The following is a 19,522-nucleotide window of genomic DNA, read 5'->3' as shown; positions in this document are numbered from 1 at the left end:
AGGACACCCGTTAACCAAACCTAAAAAATAATATTAAAAGTCAATTTACAAAGATAATTATGCAATCTATACTGTTTTTAAGATGATTTCTCTCTTTGGACTGGACTTTTGTGTGATTCAGAAATACCCCTAATAGGATAAAACTTGAGGATAATTTAGTAAAAATATATCTCCAATTTCACATAAAATGATTAAAAATAGGCACTCTCATATTAATTCATGTCTTCAAAACAAACTCATCCAAAAATTAAAATTAAAAAAAAAAAATTCTTAGCCCACTTTGATATTTTCCATCAAGATACGTTCCAACTTTTTTTTTTTTTTTTTTTTACTTTATCAAGACTCATTGGTTTTTTTTTTTTTTTTTTTTTTTTTTTCTAGTTTCCTTAATTTCTAATCTCACGTACACTAAAAAAAAAAAAAAAGCCTTATCACATGTGCTTCATGTCTTTAAAACAAACTTATCTAAAAATTAAAATTAAAAAAAAAAAATCTTAGTCCACTTTGTATTTCTCTCAAGACCACGTTCCAACTTTTTTTTTAATACTTTATCAACTGGTTTCTTTTATTTAATTTTTTTTTTGAATTTATTGTTTCCTTAATTCCTAATCTCACATACACTAAAAAAAAAAAAAAAAAAAAATGAGCCTCATCACACACACACAAAATGTGTGTAATGAGACTAGTAAAAGATAAGTATGTTTAATAATAACTTATACAGTTAAGAGTATTATAACAAACTTAACTGCTATTTAATTTTCAAAAAGAAACTTAATGGTATTTTTAAGTGTTTTTTTTTTTTTTGAGCAAGTATTTTTAAGTGTTTTCAATTAATACATTCAAGATTCAAATTCACATCCTATCAAAAAATAAATTCAAATTCAAATTCACATAAACTATTGGATTTATAATTTATATATATATATATATTTTTTTTTTTAAAAAACTATAGTATATGCTCTGTAGTCTATACAGTATATTTTTAATGGAGCGGAGTTGTTCGTGTGCAGGATGAAACCAAACCCCGACCCATCTCGCACAGAACTTTGAGCCAAACAAAGCCTATTGTAGCTCCATCTCAACTGTCAAGCAAAGCAACAATCTCTCTTTGTTGTTGCTTCTTCTTCTTCATCTTCATCTTCGACACCATAAAACTTGCAAAAGCATAAAATGTCCGAACCGCACGAACCTCAACTCCGAACCGCAGAGACCTTAGTCGAAGAAAGCTCCTCAAAACGACCTCCTAAGCTCGTCGTTTTAGCCGACCTCAACGACGAACCTCCTGAAGCCGACGACAACGACTCCCTCCACGTCTCACCTCCAGACCTCTCCAGGTCCCTCTCTCTCTTTCTCTTTGTTTGGTTGCTCGGAAAATCCGAGAAAAAAAGATTAGGAAAAATGAATTTTCTCTCTTTCTCAAACCCTAACTGGAAGAATACTTGGTTTTGCATTGCTTTAATGCTTAAGGAAACTAGGTTTAGCTTTTAAATATCATGCACAATGAAATTCTCTATCCTGTGTGGTTGAACTTTGATACAGTATATGTAGAGATTTTGATGAGCTTATTATAGTTTAGATAATTGATTCATCGCGGTTTGTATTCGATACTAGTTTGATATAGTGGAAAGTAGGGGAAAAAAACTGATTAATGCTACAGTATTTGTAGAGATTTTGATGAATTTAGTGTAATTTGGATAATTGATTCTTCGTGGTTTGTATTGGGGATTAGTTTGATATAATGTGCAGTAGGAAAAAAAGCTGCTTAATGCTACAGTATTTGTAGAGATTTTGATGAATTTAGTATAATTTAGATAATTTTGTCGCGGTTTGTATTGGAGACGAGGTTGATATAATGTGAAGTGGAAATTTGATAAGCAATTTGAAAAATTTGATAAGAAATTCAAAAAAGTTTCTTAACGCTACAGTTTTTGTGGAGATTTTGATGAATTTAGTCTAATTTAGATAATTGATTAGTCATGGTTTGTGTTGGAGAATAGTTTGATATAATGTGTAGTGGAACTTTGATAAGTAATTCAAAAAAATTTCTCAATGCTACAGTTTTTGTAGAGTTTTTGATGAATTGATTTTTGTTTAGATAATTTTTTCATCGCTTTGTATTGAAAACTAGTTTGAACTTTGGTGTAATATATTATAGGTTGACTAATGATGAGAGCAGTCAGGATAAGAGTACAGTGATGTGTAAGGACAGTGAGACCATGGAAGGTGAAGTTAAACGGTCAAACAAATCGGGGAAATTCCGTTCTAGAAATAGTAAAGCGGACTGCTCTCCTGATTATGGAGCTGATGCTGATGGCGATCAGCAGGGTCAAGGAGTTCCTTCGTTGCGTGAGGAGAAAGTTAGCAGTCTTAAAACTGTGAGTTCAACTCTGTTGTCTCTGTATCTATTTTTCAGTGTTTAAATTATGCTGTTTACTGCGTATTGTTCATGTATCTGTAACATTTGACACAGCCTTGCCAAAAGTTGGCTTTGTGCTGCATTTGCGTTTATGTGTATAGATGTATATAGTTTTCTAGGTTTGTGTTTCCATATGTTTGTTTCCTTCTGTCTGATTATGTTAGCAGCTGGCTTAGTTAAATGTTAGGAGATAATGTATTAGATTTTGTTCCCATTACTGTTTTTTTGTGCCTTGAACTAATATTTCATCCTCTCCAAAAAAGGGGGTGAGGGTGCCTACCAATCACCTCTCCCAGACCCTGCAAAGTGGGAGTTTTGTACATTTGATATGACCTTTTTTATCTGATATTTCATGTGATTTATGATTAGGAAAAGTCTCTAGTGATTCATCCATATATTTTTTTTGTTTATGTTTTCCTACCTTTCAAATGTGATGGATTTTATAGGCATTGAGCATGCTTGTCAACTCCTTTCATGTTACCATGGCTCACGCCACAGTTGCACAATAGTTGCAGCTGATCTATGGTAACTCTTTTGGATTTCCACTGCCCAAGATTTGTACTGTTTATTCTACAAAAATAAATCAGTAAGATTCCAGCTTTTTAAACTCGATCTATATACCCTTCAGTGAATTTTGTGATTGTTCTCTTTGTCAGATGTGATTGTGCATGTGGAAGTTGGAACAGCCTTGTTGGTTGTCTTGTACACACTAGTCATACTCATACTGTGGCAGATATCGTTTAAAATTTCTTTGATGTAGTTCTAATGTACTCATTTCATGCTTGCAGGGGTTAGTTCATGTTGCAAGGAAGATGCCCAAAAATGCTCATGCTCATTTTATACTTGGCCTAATGTACCAAAGGTTGGGTCAACCTCAGAAGGTAGACTTTGAAACTCTCTGAATGTTTCGTTTTAAAAATTAATGAGTTCTGTAAATATTTCATCAAGTTCTAGAATATTCTTAGGCAGTTTTGGCATATGAGAAGTCAGAAGAGATCTTACTCCGCCCTGAGGCAGAGATTGACAGGCCAGAGTTGCTTTCATTGGTTCAAATTCACCATGCACAGGTGCAGTAGTCCTTATAACTTTATTTTAGTTTCCAGTGTATGTAATATTTTCTTATTTTTATTATTATTTTCTTTAACACGATAAGTAAGTGACTTATTACTATTATTTAAAAAAAGAAATAGAAGATAATTAAGTGAATGGTCCTAATGGATGGTAACATTTTTTGTCAACTGTGTAGTGTCTTATACTAGAAAGTTCGGGGGATAATAATTCAGATAAAGAACTTGAACCCAAAGAGCTTGAGGAGATTCTTTCTAAATTGAAGGAGTCAATGCAGTCAGATATCAGGCAGGCAGCTGTGTGGAACTCCCTAGGCTTGATACTTCTTAAAACTGGTCGTCTGCAGGTATATGTATGAAGCTTCTTTTGTTCACTGTTGCATATTCTCCTTTTATAATCTGATTTGAACTTCGCTATTTTCTGTAGAGTGCTATTATGGTTCTATCATCATTGTTGGCTGTTTCCCCTGACAACTATGATTGCCTTGGAAACCTTGGGATTGCTTACCTTCAAAAGTAAGAGTGTAGTAATATTCCATCTATATTGTATCTAAATGAGGTAAAAAGCATGTATGTTAAGATCTTGTCATCAGACTTACCTAAGTTAGCATAAAAATGAAGGATGCAATTGTGGAGTGCAAACGCAAGAAGTGAATCAGACAAGTTTGAGCATGAGCATGTTATTCTGGGAACTAAAATTATCAAACATTTTGAATTTGTAGGATAAAGAAACAGAAATATCAACAATAACGTGTACGAAAATTTTAAATGATTAGTCATTGTCCTCTTGCTAGTGCTAGTGATGATGATTTCTCTACTAATCATAGCAAATATTCTCATTTCTTAATGATCAAGGACCTTTATTGACAATTATTGGATGGATGTATAAACTTTGGGGGGGTAAAAAAAGCGTGGAGGGTTTGGTTTTGAATATCACCTCTTTTAAGAACTTTGAAGCATGCTGTTTCTTGCTTCTAAGATGTACTTCTGAGGAAGCAGGATTTTTACCCTTCTAGAATCTTCCAGTTATTCTTGGTATTTCTTTGACTGAACATTATATATGATAGAATTAGAAGATTTATGGCATGAGTCTGACAATTATGAAGTATTATAATTCAATGATCATGAATCTTGACTTATGATTAACCTATTTTAATGTCCGTTTCCTTCATTTTCCTCATTTTTGCTCATATAACTCTAATATACTCCCCTGTATACATTGGTTTTTTTTACCCAATAAAGTATGTTATTTATATTAAAAAAAAAGAAAAAAGATATGTTTCCTTTGTCTGCTTTATGATGTAATATGCATTCATATAGGAGCAATATGAATGTATTTAACACCATAGTATTGTCTCAAAAATCATTCTATGATTGTGATTACTAAGAGTTTTTTTAAAAAAATTGTCATGTTCTGGGTGATTCTCTGGCAGCTTATTATATTTATTTATATATTTTCTTTGAATAACGTGGCTGGGGTATAACTTAACCCAAAAAAAAAAATATGGATGGGATGGATTTTTGTATTACACTGTTGATGAATATGGGAACAGCAATTGAAGTGTTTTCTCCCCCACCACCCAATTTTTTTGAAAATTTTTGCTTTGACTGATAATTTTCTTACTTGGGAAATGTTACTGGTTACTCTGCCCTGCAGTGGAAATTTGGATCTATCTGAAAAATGTTTCCAGGATTTGATCCTAAAGGATCAAAATCATCCTGCTGCCTTGATCAACTATGCTGCCCTTCTTTTGTGTAAACATGGCTCAGTTGTAGCAGGTATGCTTTTGAAGAGTTTGAACTCATTTTGGGATAAACTCTACTGATTTGTTGTTCTCTGTGCTCATTGTGCACATTGTATGATTCTAGTGGATTCAATTCAATCTTTGTGGAATAATTATTTTATGTTGTTATTAGATTGTTTAAGAATCCTTGATAAATGTAGTTCCCTCCTTCTAAATTCTTAGGTGCTGGGGCAAATGCTGGTGAAGGTGCTTTCACAGAGCAGGTTACAGCTGTCAATGTTGCAAAGGAATGTTTGCTAGCAGCTTTAAAAGCAGATCCAAAAGCAGCACATATATGGTCGAATCTTGCTAATGCATATTATATGACTGGGGATCATAGGAGTTCTGGCAAGTGCTTGGAGAAGGTGCTCATGGCTCATTGCTAAAGTCATTATTATGTTATTTTTGGGGTCATCTATGGTCTCCTTGTACTCAATGGAAAGGTTTTCATCTTTGTTGTCTGACACTAATTATTGTAGCTATTTATTGCATGTGTTTATTTATAATGTTAAAATTACCATTTTTGTTTCTAAGCTTGTGTTTCAATTCAATAATTTTTGAACAAAAGTGTCTGCCCTTTTAACTTGTGGGTTTCAATTGAATTAAGCTTGCTATTTTTCTATAGGCAGCAAAATTGGAGCCCAATTGTATGTCTACCCGATATGCTGTTGCGGTTAACCGAATCAAGGATGCAGAAAGGTCTCAAGATCCTAGTGAACAGCTTTCTTGGGCTGGAAATGAAATGGCTTCAATTATAAGAGATGGGGATTCTGTTCTGATTGATCTTCCCATGGCATGGGCGGGGCTAGCCATGGTTCACAAAGCACAACATGAGATTTCTGCTGCATTTGAATCTAAGCAAAATGAGTTGATGGATTTGGAAGAACGTGCAGTTAGCAGCTTAAAGCAGGTATTTTTGGAACATTGTTTGTAGAAATACCTGCATTGTATTTACTTGATACCCTCTGATTTATAATAACTAGCTAAACTTATTATTAGTTTTCTCCAATATTTCAATAAGTTTGCCAAGAATATTGTAGGTTAATTGGTTGGCACCTTAATTTCCAATAGAGATATTCATGATTCATATTCCCAAATTATCTATATATAAAATAAAATAATAAAAATTTGAATAAATTTCCTTGTGAAAAATTGTAATCTTTAGTTATTTTATAGACAAAATAGAAATCATACTATGTGTGTGTTCACAAATTGAAAATTGCATGATATAGTGGTATAGATAAACATGTTTCATGCCTACTAAAAAAATGCATATATCCTTCAATTATTGTTTCTCATATAAATGTAGAAAAAGTATAACTAAAACATGTGACTGAAAGGAGTTAGGAAATTTAAAGGACTAAGATTTATTTTAGTCAATTCACCTATAAAAAAAAAAGATTTATTTTAGTGAATTCACAAATATTTAATTTTTTTATGGCTCTTGTGTCAATTGTTGTCAAAGCAATTAAACATGAGTAAGAATGTCATATTCTAAATTTATTATTATTATTCCAACTAAAAATTATCTTTTAGATAGAATTTATAAAAATAATCATATAAATTCATTTGATATAAATAATTAATGCATAACTATAGATAATTAATATAAGCATTTATTCTATTAGCTAATTTAATGAACTAATACTTTGATAAAAATGCAAACTTTGTTGATTTAGAACCCTAAATAAAGAGAACTTCAAGGAATGCTCTACATGACACAACCTTATACTCTCTAACATGAGATCTCTGCTTTTATATATATGTATATATATTGATAAGCCAATGGTTGCACGATAGGAGGAATTTATGCATCAAACTTTACATGTCCAGTATACATCAGGGTAATATGATGATTATAATATGAAAAGATATTGAATTGTATCCCCTAGCTATTCTAATGGTATATTTTCTGCATTGAACTTGTACTCTTTTTTCTTATGGTTGTCAGATTTGGAGAACAACCAATTCATGTCTTTCATATTTATGCAAAGGAATAGACAGTTCATTGATCTCATCTAATAGAATTAAACTAGTTGATGTAAATGATTAGCTAGAACCAAGCTTGGTATTGTTTTTCATGTCTATAAATTCTTCCATTGTATTTTTAGATAAATAAATGAAATTATCTTGCATTAATCTATGCGTTTCTATTGGAGTTAGGCAATCGCAGAGGATCCAGATGATGCTGTACAGTGGCATCAGCTTGGCCTTCATAGCCTCTGCACTCGACAATTCAAAACATCACAGAAGTACCTGAAAGCTGCAGTAGCACGTTTTAAAGAGTGCAGTTGTGCATGGTCAAATCTTGGTATGTGCAAGTCATGACTTTTTTATGTCAATTTTTTGCATCTCTAGCGTCTCCTCCGAAAAAAAGGAAAGAAAAGTAAGTGCTTTCTGTTAATATATTAATCTTGCTGTTACATATATGCATCGCTAGGTATCTCACTGCAACTATCAGAGGAGCGATCACAAGCTGAAGAAGTGTACAAGCGGGCCTTGACATTGGCGTTAACTGGACAAGCACATGCTATATTTTCCAACCTTGGAAATCTTTACCGCCAGCAAAAACAATATGAGCGTGCAAAAGCAATGTTTACAAAGGTACTTGAACTTCAACCGGGCTATGCTCCTGCATTCAACAATCTGGGTCTTGTATTTGTTGCTGAGGGTAGCTGGGAGGAAGCAAAGTATTGTTTTGAAAAAGCCCTCCAAGCAGACCCATTGCTAGATGCAGCCAAGTCCAACATGATTAAAGCTGTGTCCATGTCTAGATTGTGCGAAGGTTTGAACTCATGTCTTCTGCGGGACTAATATTGTACTCTTTTGAAGGAAGCTCTTAACCCCCCCAAAAAAGTAGTTAGATAGCTTTTCTCAATCATGAAATTGTGATTGTAAAATGACAGTTTAAAATGTATCTGATGAAGCATGCCTTACCCTGTATCTCTATGCTCAAATTTAAAATGACAGTTTTTCTTCAATTTTCCTCTCTATATTTTCTTGTTGAGATTGTGAAATCTTCTATTATAATTGTAAAAGAGCCGTCATCATATGCAATCAAAGGAATGAAGCATATTCCCATAAAAAAAGAAAAAAAAGAAATGAAGCATATTAACGGTGTGCCTCTAATAACTTTTTTTTACATTGATTCTATTATAGTCTCTATAAAAAAAATTACACAACGAAGCTTATGCTAATTTATTTTGAAAATAAATAAAATCAATTAATAAATAAATTTCAATCATAGGAAAACAAAATGGTCAACGATAATGAATAAGGAAACTGATTGAGGCAGTTAAAATGACATAACCAAATTAATTAAAAACCAAAAAGAGAGAAGCAGGAGGGTCATCATGGTTATTTTAAAGATATTCCAATAAGTTCGTATATTTCCTCAAAAAAAAAAAAAAAAAGAAGTTACGTATACGTCATTGTTTCTATTTTCATATTTTGCTAAGGGGTTACTTAAAGAGTAGTACTTATCCAAGCAGGCCACTTGCATGTACCTTTTTTTTTTTGCTCGATAAAGTTTAGATACAATTTTTCCATAATTTTGAGGTGGTGACTATGTGATGGAAAAAAGGTAAAAGAATCTAAGTAAAAGTGAATGTCAACCACACAGTCGATCGTATCATCAATTGTGGCTAATGGTATGGTCATAGCAGAAGTAGAAGAACTGATTTAGACTTGGCCATAATCAGCCATGTTTATGTCACCTCAGTCCATATTTACCATACCAAGCCAGGGTCAGTCTAGACTTAGCCCGATAAAAGTGCTCATTTCAATAGATTATCGTTGTTATCATGTGCAATCTACAATGGAAACTTACAATAAATATTAAAAAAGCATCAGGAAAAACTCCCATAACAGTACTCTGTTTTAAGTTTTAATAATCTTTAAAAAGAGCACATATTAACTTTTACATGGAAACTTCGTCTTGCTTGGAACTGGGGCACGCTTGTGAGAGCTCAAGCGTAACTGGGCAATGATCACTTCCATAAAAGCCTGCAGAGAGTTTAAGATCAATGTTAGACAATTTAGTATGCTAGAAAAAGAGTAAACTTTCTGTAGGGGCTGACCTATCAAGAAATAAACAATTTTTATGTCATTTACTTTTTATTTTATGAGTAAAATCAAAATGAAATAAGATGCACCTTCTAATTCAATCCCTTGACCATGCATCTCACATGCAGTAATTCTATCTTTCAGTTGCTCAGAAACTATGAAATAGTCTATTCTCATTCTTTTTCCTCGATACCTGCAAGAAAACCACCCATTTTACATTCATGAGTCAGTAAATCCCAGCCTAGGATAGTTAATCACTCAGCTAGAAAATATATTGATTATCCAATGTCAACAAGTGCAACAAATTAACAATCCAACATTGTTAATATAGCATCAATTTGCTAGGATAGTCGTGATATATATATATATATATACACATATATAAGTGATTGTTGTGATTTCAATTTCTTACTTCCCAATGGGATTTCCAGACCATGAGAAACCACGCTCCATGTCCTTCTCCTTGTGTAGGAATCTGTATGCATCTATTAGCTTTCCCCTGAGGCATAAGCCATGTTAATCAACATATAAATTGAGAAATTTATCAACGTAATTTAAAAAAACCCTATAACCATAAGGAAGTCAATGGAGTTCAAACTTTGAATTTTTGGTAATCAAACACTAAGAATATAGCAAAATGAATAAATAAGCTTCCTACACAACATCCATAATGCCAGTCCAGGATCATGAAAAGGGTTATAAACTCACATCACTGAGTTGGTTCAACACAAGGATATTTTAGTTTGTTGATTATAAATGCAAACTCTTAATTCCTTCAGGAACAAAGAAGCAATCTCATACAACTGAATTGAACTTAAAATTAATCTACCTGATATATTGAACTTAATATTAAACCAATTTATTCATATGTAAGTTCAGATTAAAGGCAAAGTAAATATTCATTTTTAACTAAAAAGATAACAGAGTATAGGACAAGTTTATTTGCAACAATCTGCTAATATTAGGTGAATTTTCTGCTCAAGAAACCCAACTTCATTCTTCCTACTCACATCTAGTAAAGGGTGGAAGATCTGTTGCAACAAAATCACAAAACTATCACGCTGATACCTGAAACAAGTTGGGGAGATTATCTTCCTTTTTTTTTTGCTAAAAAAAATTATATAATGTGGAGCCTTTATATTTAACAATGTGGGAAAATAAACAAAAGGTTTTTCTAAAACTAAAAATGGAGCTGTTCCATGAGAAGCTGTATGAAATCGAGCCATGATGTTCCTCCAAGCACATGCATGCCATGAGAGGAGTAAAGAAAAAAAAGAATTATACATGAATCCATGACCAATAAAGCCTCTGCTCCATGAGAAAAGGGGTAGAGCAGCAATAGATATAATGGGGAAACTGGAACCAGCTTTCCTCTTTCCACTAAATGTAGGGAAGAATTGAAGACAGGGCGACTAAAGAAATTGTTGGAACAAGTTGCTACTTCACTTTTTTTTCTTTTTTCCCTCCTGCTGACCTCAGTCTCATGGAAAAGCCATTTGCTTGCAGGTGATAATTTCATAATACTAATTTCTATGCAAAATGAAGGAAGCAAAGATTTTCTAATCACGCACTCTTTCAGTATTGTACCAAATCGCCTCCTTTCAGCTAATGTAAATCCAGGCTGCCCACAGTCCTGCATCATCAAAAATTAAATAAAAGCCAAATCATAATTATATTAAATATGGAGTACACTACATAGAAAAGTGCACATAACTACATGTCATTTAAAAAAATTAGTTTAGATAACAATTCATAATTCATAAACAGGACATCTCAGAAAACAGTCATCATTAGCTGAAATGGTAATGATGTTTACAGAAACATTTAAAAAACAAAGCTCAAGTATTTTGCCAAATGGATAGAGAACTAAAGTATTACAAAACTATGTCCAAACAAGCACCAATAGACTAACACCTCTTTATTTGGAGGAACATAACCGTTCTGCTTTGCTGCACTGTAAAATTCTGGATGACTCACATCGATCTCTTCATGGCTGCAAGTAACAAATGCAAGCAGTTGGAAGAGTATATAAGCTCAACACCCCCCCCCCCCCCCCCCCTCTCTTTTTTCCCCAAGAATAAGGTGATAAATGGAAGAGAAAAACAATTACCTAACATTCAGATCACCACACCATATGAGAGGCTTATCTGAAGATTGAAGGACAAACTCCAATATCCTTTTATCCCATTTCCTTCTCCTTGGAAATGAATTTTCCTCCTCTTTCCAACCGTTGTTTGGTGCATATGTATTCAATAATCTAAATGTATCAAATTCAGCTAAAATGACTCGGCCATCTGGTTCATGCTTTGAAGCTAGCAACAACAAAGACAAGTGTATGATTCAACTGCCATTCCATTGCAAATGCAGAAAAGAAGAACAGATTTAAGGGATGAATTCCAAGCATAAATATGCATCCAAGACTTCACCAAATATGGAAATAAAAATGTAAAAAATAGGAAAATGAAAACATTCATTTTTATTTTTTATTTAGCAAGTACTTAAACATGCATTCAGTCTGAGAAAGTAAAAGTTTACTGACACAGGGCAAACCAAAACAATGCAATAATAATATTGAAGAAGGTTTGATTTGCAAATTAGATATTTAAAGAGCCTATGATCATGTTAGCTGGGGAACTCTACTGTATATGCTAGAGAGAATAGGGTTTGGTGAGAGATGCAGGGGTTGGATCCATACATGTATTACTACGGTCTGGTTTTCAACTCTTGTAAACAATTCTCCAATAGGCTTTTTTCAATAGGGGCTTAGGGCAAGGAATCCTCCCTCGCCTTAGCTGTTTATCTTGATGATGGAGGTTTTGAGAAAAATGTTGAGTTGGATGGGGGGCATGTAATACATATCTGGCTTCAATGCTGGTAATGGTTTTGATAATGGGTTTAAGATCTCACCTGCTGTTTGCTGGCAATACAATTCTGTTTTAAAATGCAGTAAGGTACCAACTCCTTCAAGATGTTGCAGGTTTGAAATTTAATCAGAATAAGAGTGAAGTAGCCGAGGTCGGAGATATTGACAGATTGGAGGAGTTAGCTTCTTTACTAATGTAAAGTTGGGAGTCTACCCAAGAATTATTTGGGAATGCCTTTGGGTAGGGGTGGCAATTCATGTTCGCGTGTCGGGTTCATGTCGTGTCAATTCATGAGTATCTAACTATTTGGGTCAACACTAACCTAACATGTTTATTAAACGGGTCAAGATTTCTCAACCCTAACACGACCCATTTATTAAATAGATCAATCGTCTTGGCCTGTTTATCAAATTTTATCAAAATGAAAGGAAAAAAAATGTAAAAACAAACAAATAAATATTTTTAATATAAAATTAAGAACTAACGAGTAACTGCATCACAAATAATCATTCAAAACTAAAGCATATCTCAATATCACAAATAAACAATCACAATATGTCAAAGAAAGTGAACCACAACAACTAATAAGTTTATATACCTAGGGTTTAAAGGGTATATTAGTAAAATGTCATTTAATTAAACGGATTAAACAGGTCAAACGGGTTCCATAGGTTGAACACTAACCCAATCCATTTATTATATGGGTTAGTCATGTCAACCCGAATATGACACAAATCCATTAAGTCTTAACTCATAACTTGCTAATTTTGTGTCGTGTCATGTCGGGTTTGCGGGTCGTGTCCAATTTTGTCACCCCTACCTTTGGGATTGTCTTTTAAGGCTATGATAGTGTGGAATCCATTTATTGAGAAAATGGAGGAAAGATTGAAAAGATAAACTAACATTGCTTAAGAGTACATTGTCAAGCCTTCCAATCTACTACCTTTCTGTGTTTACTATCTCGTCTTATGTGTCAAATAGATTAGAGAAGTTTGCAGAGGAATTTCTCATGGAGAGGAAAGGGGGGAGTTGTTTAAGTTTCACTTGGTGGATTGGAATACAATTTGTTCTTCAATTGCTTGTGGTGGTTTGGCTAAGAGATTCATTTATCAAGACCAATCATTGCTTAAAGTATGGGCAGGATAGGCCGATAGGGGAGGTTGAACGATGAAGCCTGTGTGTTAAACAGTTGGGTGTAGCTTATGAAGAAGTATTAAAACAGGGTGGGACATATTTGTTAGCCATGTGTGTTTTTTTGTGGTCAGGAGTGGAGAAACGTGTGCAATTTTGGCATGATAGGTGGTGTGGAGATCTCTATTTTGAGGAGCTATACCTGACCTTGTACTCTTTGGTAGTCGACCAGTAAGCTTTCATAGTTTCATACTTGAAAGGCAATATCAATGAGAGGGAGAAACTTTGGGATTTCTGGTTCATAAGCCAGATTAATGACTAGGAGATGAATATGGTTGCTTCCTTGCTTGGATTACTTGTATTAAAAAATACCAAGGAGGACAGGTCCTGATAGAATGGGGTGGAGTTTGCGAGGTAAAGGGGTTTTTAATGTGCAATCTTACCATGGTGTGCTCAGAGCCCCAAGAAGCATTCCACAGAGAGGAATTTGGTATATCAAAGCACGAAAGTGGGTAGCCTTATTTGTGTGGACAACAATGTGGGGGAAGATTTTGACTAATGATAACCTTAAAAGGAGACGAATCACACTAGTAGACTGGTGTTGTTTATGTAAGTGTAGTGGGGAGTCAATGGATCATTTTGCATCTTCTTGTGTTTCTGTCTATGTTGTGGGGCTACATATTTTGTCTTTTTGGATTTAATTGGGTAATGTCATGTAGAAATTTGATTTACCAGTTGGGTGCAGGAATTGGTTTGTTAAACGCTTGTCCAATGTGGCTTTGTGGCATGAGCAGAATTCTCTCACCTTCAAAGATATGGAATGTTCAGAAGGGTAGTTGAAGCTTTCATTTCATAGATTACTCAGTGAATGGGCGACTGTCTTGGGCTTTAGTGACTAAGTTTGCTAATTCAATATCCTCTTAGGATAAAAATTTTAGACAATGTTGAGCTTTGTATTGTTCATGAGGTAGTTATTTCAGAATAAAATCTTTTATTTATAAAAAAATGAAAACATGTGTTATTGCAAATGAAATACCTATTCTGTCAAGATTGAAAAAGATCTTTTTTGGTTGGAAACACTTCTTTACAATTAATGCAGTTCCAGCATACTTTGAATCTGCAAGAGACCACCAAACACGATAATTTGCAAAGGGTGGACTTGAAAGAGCACGCATCAATATCTGTATGGTTTTGATAAAAATACAAAAAAGATTGAACGTTAGAGATATCATAAGTGTTACACCTATATCAAATTGTTTTCTAAAAAACCTGTTAATGAAATCCACAACAAATAGGATATATGCTTCCAAATCATTCAAAGCCAAGCAACGTTATCATTTCCAATTGTGACAAGAAAAGATATAACAACCCTATTCAATTACTAGGTTGGCTATCTTCAAGTTCTCTATGTTGATGGGTAAGTAATAAGATAAGGTTGCCAATAAAAAGCTTCAATATTTGACTTAAAACTGAGTCTTAAGATTCAGATGAAGGATTTAAAGCACATTTCTACTGATTAAAAAAAAAAAGTATAAGTGATGCAGTGCACTCATTCAACATTATAAGTTTCAAACTTTTGATGGTTAATACTTAATACAACACGCCAAACAAATTGATCATACATCAAACATCAATATGATTAGTATACGTTTGAAAATCTTCTAAAGAATTTCAAATTCACATAATAGTAAAGGGTCACTGTCACTGTTTATTCTTCTATTGCAGCTGCAACTTTCTCAGTTGACAACAGCACCAACAACAACAGCAAATCCTTAATCCCAAAATTATTGGGGACAGCTGATCTTTCTCAGTTGAATAAAACTTATTTATTAAGTAAAAAAGGTAAAGGTAAAGGGTTTCAATGGAAACATGTATGCACATGTGCACATGTGTGTGTGTGTGTGTGTGTGAGAGAGAGAGAGAGAGAGAGATAAGTTTTATTGTCACCTGATTAAAAAAAAGTAATAAATTTTATTGAAAGTGGGGAAACCCAACGTAGACAGTGTATATACAAAGATAGTCCCTAAAGAATTACATTACATAATAATTACATTCTACGAGAGAGAATCTATAAAGCTTTAATTCATTCAGATTTCATAGTAACCTGAAAATGGTTTACCTGTTTTTCTTCACGTGATGAGTTTGCATCATCTTTTAATTCTCCTGGATTTTTAGGTGCACCCTTCAAACCAGCTGCAGGCATCCTTACTTCCTAAAAGTGATGTCTGGTTAGTTGCCAACAAAAAGGGATGAAGCCCAAAAAAAAAAAAAAAAATTAAATAATTCACAGAACAATTTTGAAGCACACATAAGTTGTGCCAAACCATCCTGTGGGCTCAGCTTAAATATAACTACTTCCCCCATGAAAGAACCCCCTCAAATCCAACAGGTAAACAGTGTAATATGTACAACTCCATCAAAATTAAGCAATGAGTTTACACAAGTGTTTTGGAGAGGTGTAATCTCACTTTTAACTTTCCAACTAACCTGATTAATGTCATCATGATTCATGAGCTACATATCTCTAACGTCAGTATCTATCCTTTTTAAAGGAGGTTAGGTTGAGTCTTTTCTCCCTTCAAGAGGAATCAGACAAGGGGAATCCTATATCCCCTTTTCTATTCATTTTATGTACGGAGTATCTTGGATCTCTCATTTATGAGAAGCATGCCAATGGATCTTGGAAAGATGTGAGAGTGTCTTGCTCAAGGCCTGAGTGAGTTTACACACTTGTTTTTGCTAATAATTTAATACTTTTTGTTGAATCTAGCCTCCAAATGCCCTTGTGATTGATGAAGTTTTTGCCAGATTTTGTAATCTGTCAAGCCAGAGAGTTAGCAGAGAAAAGTCACAGGTGCTTTTCTCTAGAAATACCCCTCCCTCAACTAGAGATGGAATTTGTGCAGTTCTTACAATTTCAAAAGCTCAAACATTTGACATATATTTGGGCTTCCCACAGAAATATGGTGACCATGGACAGCCTGATTTTTATTTTGTGATTCAGAGGCTGCAAGATAAATTGGCTGGTTGGAAACCAAGTCTCCTCTCAGTCGCAGGAAGGAGGATTCTTATGCAATCAACCAAAAAATCAATCCCAAATTTTGTTATTCAAGGTTCTCTATTGCCAATCAGAACCTGTAAGAGAATTGGCCAAGCCAACAGGAATTTTATATGGGGATCAACACTGGACAAAAAGAAATTGCACTTGGTTAACTATAACAAAGTCACAATGCCTAAAGAGTGGTGGTCTGGGTTTGGTGTAAGTAAAGCCTAGAAATTTAAGCCTGCTAGCCAAGACCAACTGGAGGTTGTTGAATGAAGATAAGTCCCTTGGGCCCGAGCCTTAAAGGCCAGATATGTAATGTCGGGTTTGTGGAATCCAAGGAGGCCATGTTCTAGAGTTTGGGTTGCTTCCAAGGCTTCAAAACCCATTTTAGAGAAAAATCTCAAGAAGGTCATCAATGATGGTCAATCAACGCTCTTTTGGAAAGACTAAGGGTCCAGTCTAGGGACTCTGCATATTATATTAGTGGTCCTCTAGATAGGGGCAAAGAAGAATTGAGGATGAACTAAATGCTAGAGGAAAGCAGAAGCTGGAATTGGAAGCAGTTAGCCTTTGCACACCTGACCAAATTCATGTAAACCATTCCAGTCGTCCTTCTACTCGTGCTGTTGATGATTATTTTGCATGGGGTTTTAACCTTGACCAGAAGTGTCATTTGTAACAGAAAAACGGAGACTATCTCTTATGTGCAAGACATTCAAGTCATCCCTATACTCAAGTGCTGTTGATGATTATTTTGCATGGGGTTTTAACCTTGACCAGAAGTGCCATTTGTAACAGAAAAAACGGAGACTATCTCTTATGTGCAAGAATGGATCTTCTCGAAGACCTTCTGAAACAACCTTGGAATTCCTAATATGTTGTTACCTTCCTTCTCTAAGACCATTCATGATTGGTTCTATAAAAATAGCACATCATCTGTGTGCTCCCAAAGGCATAACATCCCCTGGTGTGTCTTATTCTTGTTTGGAATTTGGTGTCTAGGGCTTCATAGGAACAAAATGGTCTTTCAAGCAGAGGGTTCCAATATAAGGCTTCATAACGAATGCTCTAAGAAGTATGAAGGTAGTGGAATCTTGTTATCGTTCCTGAGCTCATTACCTCCCTCCCAACCTCACAAGCAAAGATTTTAGTTAAATGGAGCAAGCCACCAAAGGGTTGGTTTCAACTCAATTCAGATAGGGCTTCTTTAGGGAATCCCAGCCTAGCAGGTGGGGGAGGTCTTATTGGCAACTCAGCTCGTGGATGGGTCCAGGGTTTCTCTAGAGCCATTGGCATCACGTCAGTGTTATTGCCTAGCTATGGGTGTTGCATGATGGGTTGATTATGGCTAAAGAGATAGGGGTTGAGAAGCTTTGGGAAGTAATGGATGCTTAGGAAGTTGTTAACCTTATTGCTAACAGAGGTTCCCCTGAAAGACTAATACAAAGTTTTTTGATGGAATACAGACTATTCTCCAAGCTTTCCAAAAATCCAAACTGGAGCATAATTTCAGGGAAGCCAATGGAGCTGCTGATGACCTTGCCAAGAGGTATTGTAAACAAGTTAAGACTTTTTAATCCATTACTATCTGCCAATGGATATTCTTTTGTTCTAGCTATAAATCACTCTGATCGTTAACCCGCATTTAATGCAATTTCATTTGTTTACCCAAAAAAAAAAAAAAACAAAAACAAAAAACAAAAAAACAAAAAACAAAAAAGAATGAGACACCTCAATCAGATACCAAAACATCAAACAGCAAATGTGCCATTCCACCCATGCATCAATGCTCAAAGACTCAAACTTTAAATACCCATGTTCCAATACGCAAATTCATCAATTTTTCCATATACAAAACACCCACTTGCCATTACATTCATCTTATCTATATTCATCAAATGCCTACATAGAATCAACTAAAACAAACACAAAGACTCAAACTTTAAATACAATGTTCTAATACACACATTCATCAATTTTTCCATATATAAAAATAAATAAATAAAAAAACACCCACTTGCCATTTCATTCATCTTATCAATATTCATCAAATTCCCACATAGAATCAACTAAAAAAACACTATTTTCAAAAGGGGTACATCAAAATAGAGAGTATAGGAACTGTAAGAGAGTCACCTGTATTGCAATGACATCAGGGTCAAAACTGGTGACCAACTTGGTGAACTCAGGCCAGTTGTTCTTGACTCGGAGAAGAAAGCTATTGGCATTCCAAGTCATGAACTTTGATGGCTCTCCTTTGTTTTCATTTGATAATGAAACGTCTTCTTCCTTTTCAGGCTGTGAAAGAGAGGGCTTTTTCGAAGACCCTTCCTTCTCTACTGGTTTGAAGAAGCGTTTCATGGCAAAGTGTCTCTCACTCTCCACTCTCAGCTCAGCGTTGTCAGCTTTCCAATATAAATATTGAGGTTTCTGCAATGTCTCTCGCTGCAGCCTCTACTGGTTGTTTTTTCTTTTTAAGTGTTTTTTTTTTATTTTTTATTTTTGGAAATTTTAACGTGTAAAGGTTTTTTTTTTGGGGGGGNTAATCCCCCCTCACCTAAATTTTTGTTTAAAAAAAAATTGGTTTTAAAAAAAAGTGTAAAGTAAAGTTACTTGTATGCCCTTTTTGTTATAAACGTTGTGATTGATAACTGGGAAAGGTTTTGATGCAGCAAAATTTTTCCCTTGATAATTTGATATACAATGCAACGATTACAAGGTGTTATTCTCTATTACTGTTATTTATTTATTTTTAATTATTGGTGTCCTAATGGAGAAATCATATATAATATAAAAATGTTTAGAGTTTGTATGATGTTTAGTGAGTTTTTTATTTCACTTTTTATTATTGTCTTAAACTTATGAAACCGTTTCAATTTAAAGTTCACGTTCATCCCTCTAATGCATTTTACATTATTTTGAATAGTAGCGGAGTAGTCATCTATATAATCAAGCTTCAACATACAATCAAGCTCGAGCTTATTTAACAATAAAATAAATTAAGCTTAATTATATAATCTAGTTTAGTAATGATCTCGATTTCAACTCACATTTGAAATTAAATTAAACGAACAATTTGAACTTTTAATTCTCGATTCTTTTCACTTGCTTACTGCCTTAATTTTACTTTTTTACTTGGTGTTTCAAAC

General features: G+C 34.2%; 2 protein-coding genes across 2 annotated transcripts; one reads left to right on the top strand and one right to left on the bottom strand.

The window, feature by feature from the left end:
- Positions 1-988: 988 nt before the first annotated feature.
- LOC112032736 (probable UDP-N-acetylglucosamine--peptide N-acetylglucosaminyltransferase SEC) lies at positions 989-8,258 on the top strand. The gene is made up of 11 exons (XM_024065813.2): positions 989-1,334; positions 2,156-2,375; positions 3,205-3,297; positions 3,382-3,483; positions 3,663-3,830; positions 3,911-3,999; positions 5,141-5,262; positions 5,451-5,632; positions 5,893-6,177; positions 7,431-7,578; positions 7,708-8,258. The coding sequence occupies exons 1-11, from the start codon at positions 1,171-1,173 to the stop codon at positions 8,079-8,081; spliced, it is 1,947 nt and encodes a 648-aa protein (XP_023921581.1). The 5' UTR covers positions 989-1,170; the 3' UTR covers positions 8,082-8,258.
- Positions 8,259-9,025: 767 nt separating this feature from the next.
- LOC112029997 (DNA-(apurinic or apyrimidinic site) endonuclease) lies at positions 9,026-18,842 on the bottom strand. Its single transcript, XM_024062991.2, has 9 exons — positions 18,510-18,842; positions 15,447-15,539; positions 14,364-14,508; positions 11,443-11,644; positions 11,247-11,325; positions 10,904-10,965; positions 9,745-9,831; positions 9,422-9,525; positions 9,026-9,272 (listed from the first exon to the last, which is right to left on the bottom strand). Exons 1-9 carry the CDS (start codon positions 18,732-18,734, stop codon positions 9,187-9,189), a joined length of 1,083 nt encoding a protein of 360 aa, XP_023918759.2. The 5' UTR covers positions 18,735-18,842; the 3' UTR covers positions 9,026-9,186.
- Positions 18,843-19,522: the final 680 nt, after the last annotated feature.

The sequence above is a fragment of the Quercus suber genome, unplaced genomic scaffold (assembly GCF_002906115.3).
Source record: "Quercus suber isolate HL8 unplaced genomic scaffold, Cork oak 2.0 scaffold_229, whole genome shotgun sequence".
Classification (NCBI taxonomy): Eukaryota; Viridiplantae; Streptophyta; class Magnoliopsida; order Fagales; family Fagaceae; genus Quercus; species Quercus suber.
This window is presented reverse-complemented; position numbering and strand designations above follow the sequence as displayed.

What these genes read in the sequence shown, in the direction of transcription:
- LOC112032736 (XM_024065813.2), top strand. Translation starts at nt 1,171, where the DNA reads ATGTCCGAACCGCACGAACCTCAACTCCGAACCGCAGAGACCTTAGTC. An exon ending in GGGATTGCTTACCTTCAAAA is followed by an intron (nt 4,000 to 5,140) that starts GTAAGAGTGTAG and finishes TCTGCCCTGCAG; the next exon opens with TGGAAATTTGGATCTATCTG. An exon ending in CTGGCAAGTGCTTGGAGAAG is followed by an intron (nt 5,633 to 5,892) that starts GTGCTCATGGCT and finishes ATTTTTCTATAG; the next exon opens with GCAGCAAAATTGGAGCCCAA.
- LOC112029997 (XM_024062991.2), bottom strand. Translation starts at nt 18,734, where the DNA reads ATGAAACGCTTCTTCAAACCAGTAGAGAAGGAAGGGTCTTCGAAAAAG. An exon ending in CTGATGTCATTGCAATACAG is followed by an intron (nt 15,540 to 18,509) that starts GTGACTCTCTTA and finishes CATCACTTTTAG; the next exon opens with GAAGTAAGGATGCCTGCAGC. An exon ending in TTTCAATCTTGACAGAATAG is followed by an intron (nt 11,645 to 14,363) that starts GTATTTCATTTG and finishes TGTTGTTGCTAG; the next exon opens with CTTCAAAGCATGAACCAGAT.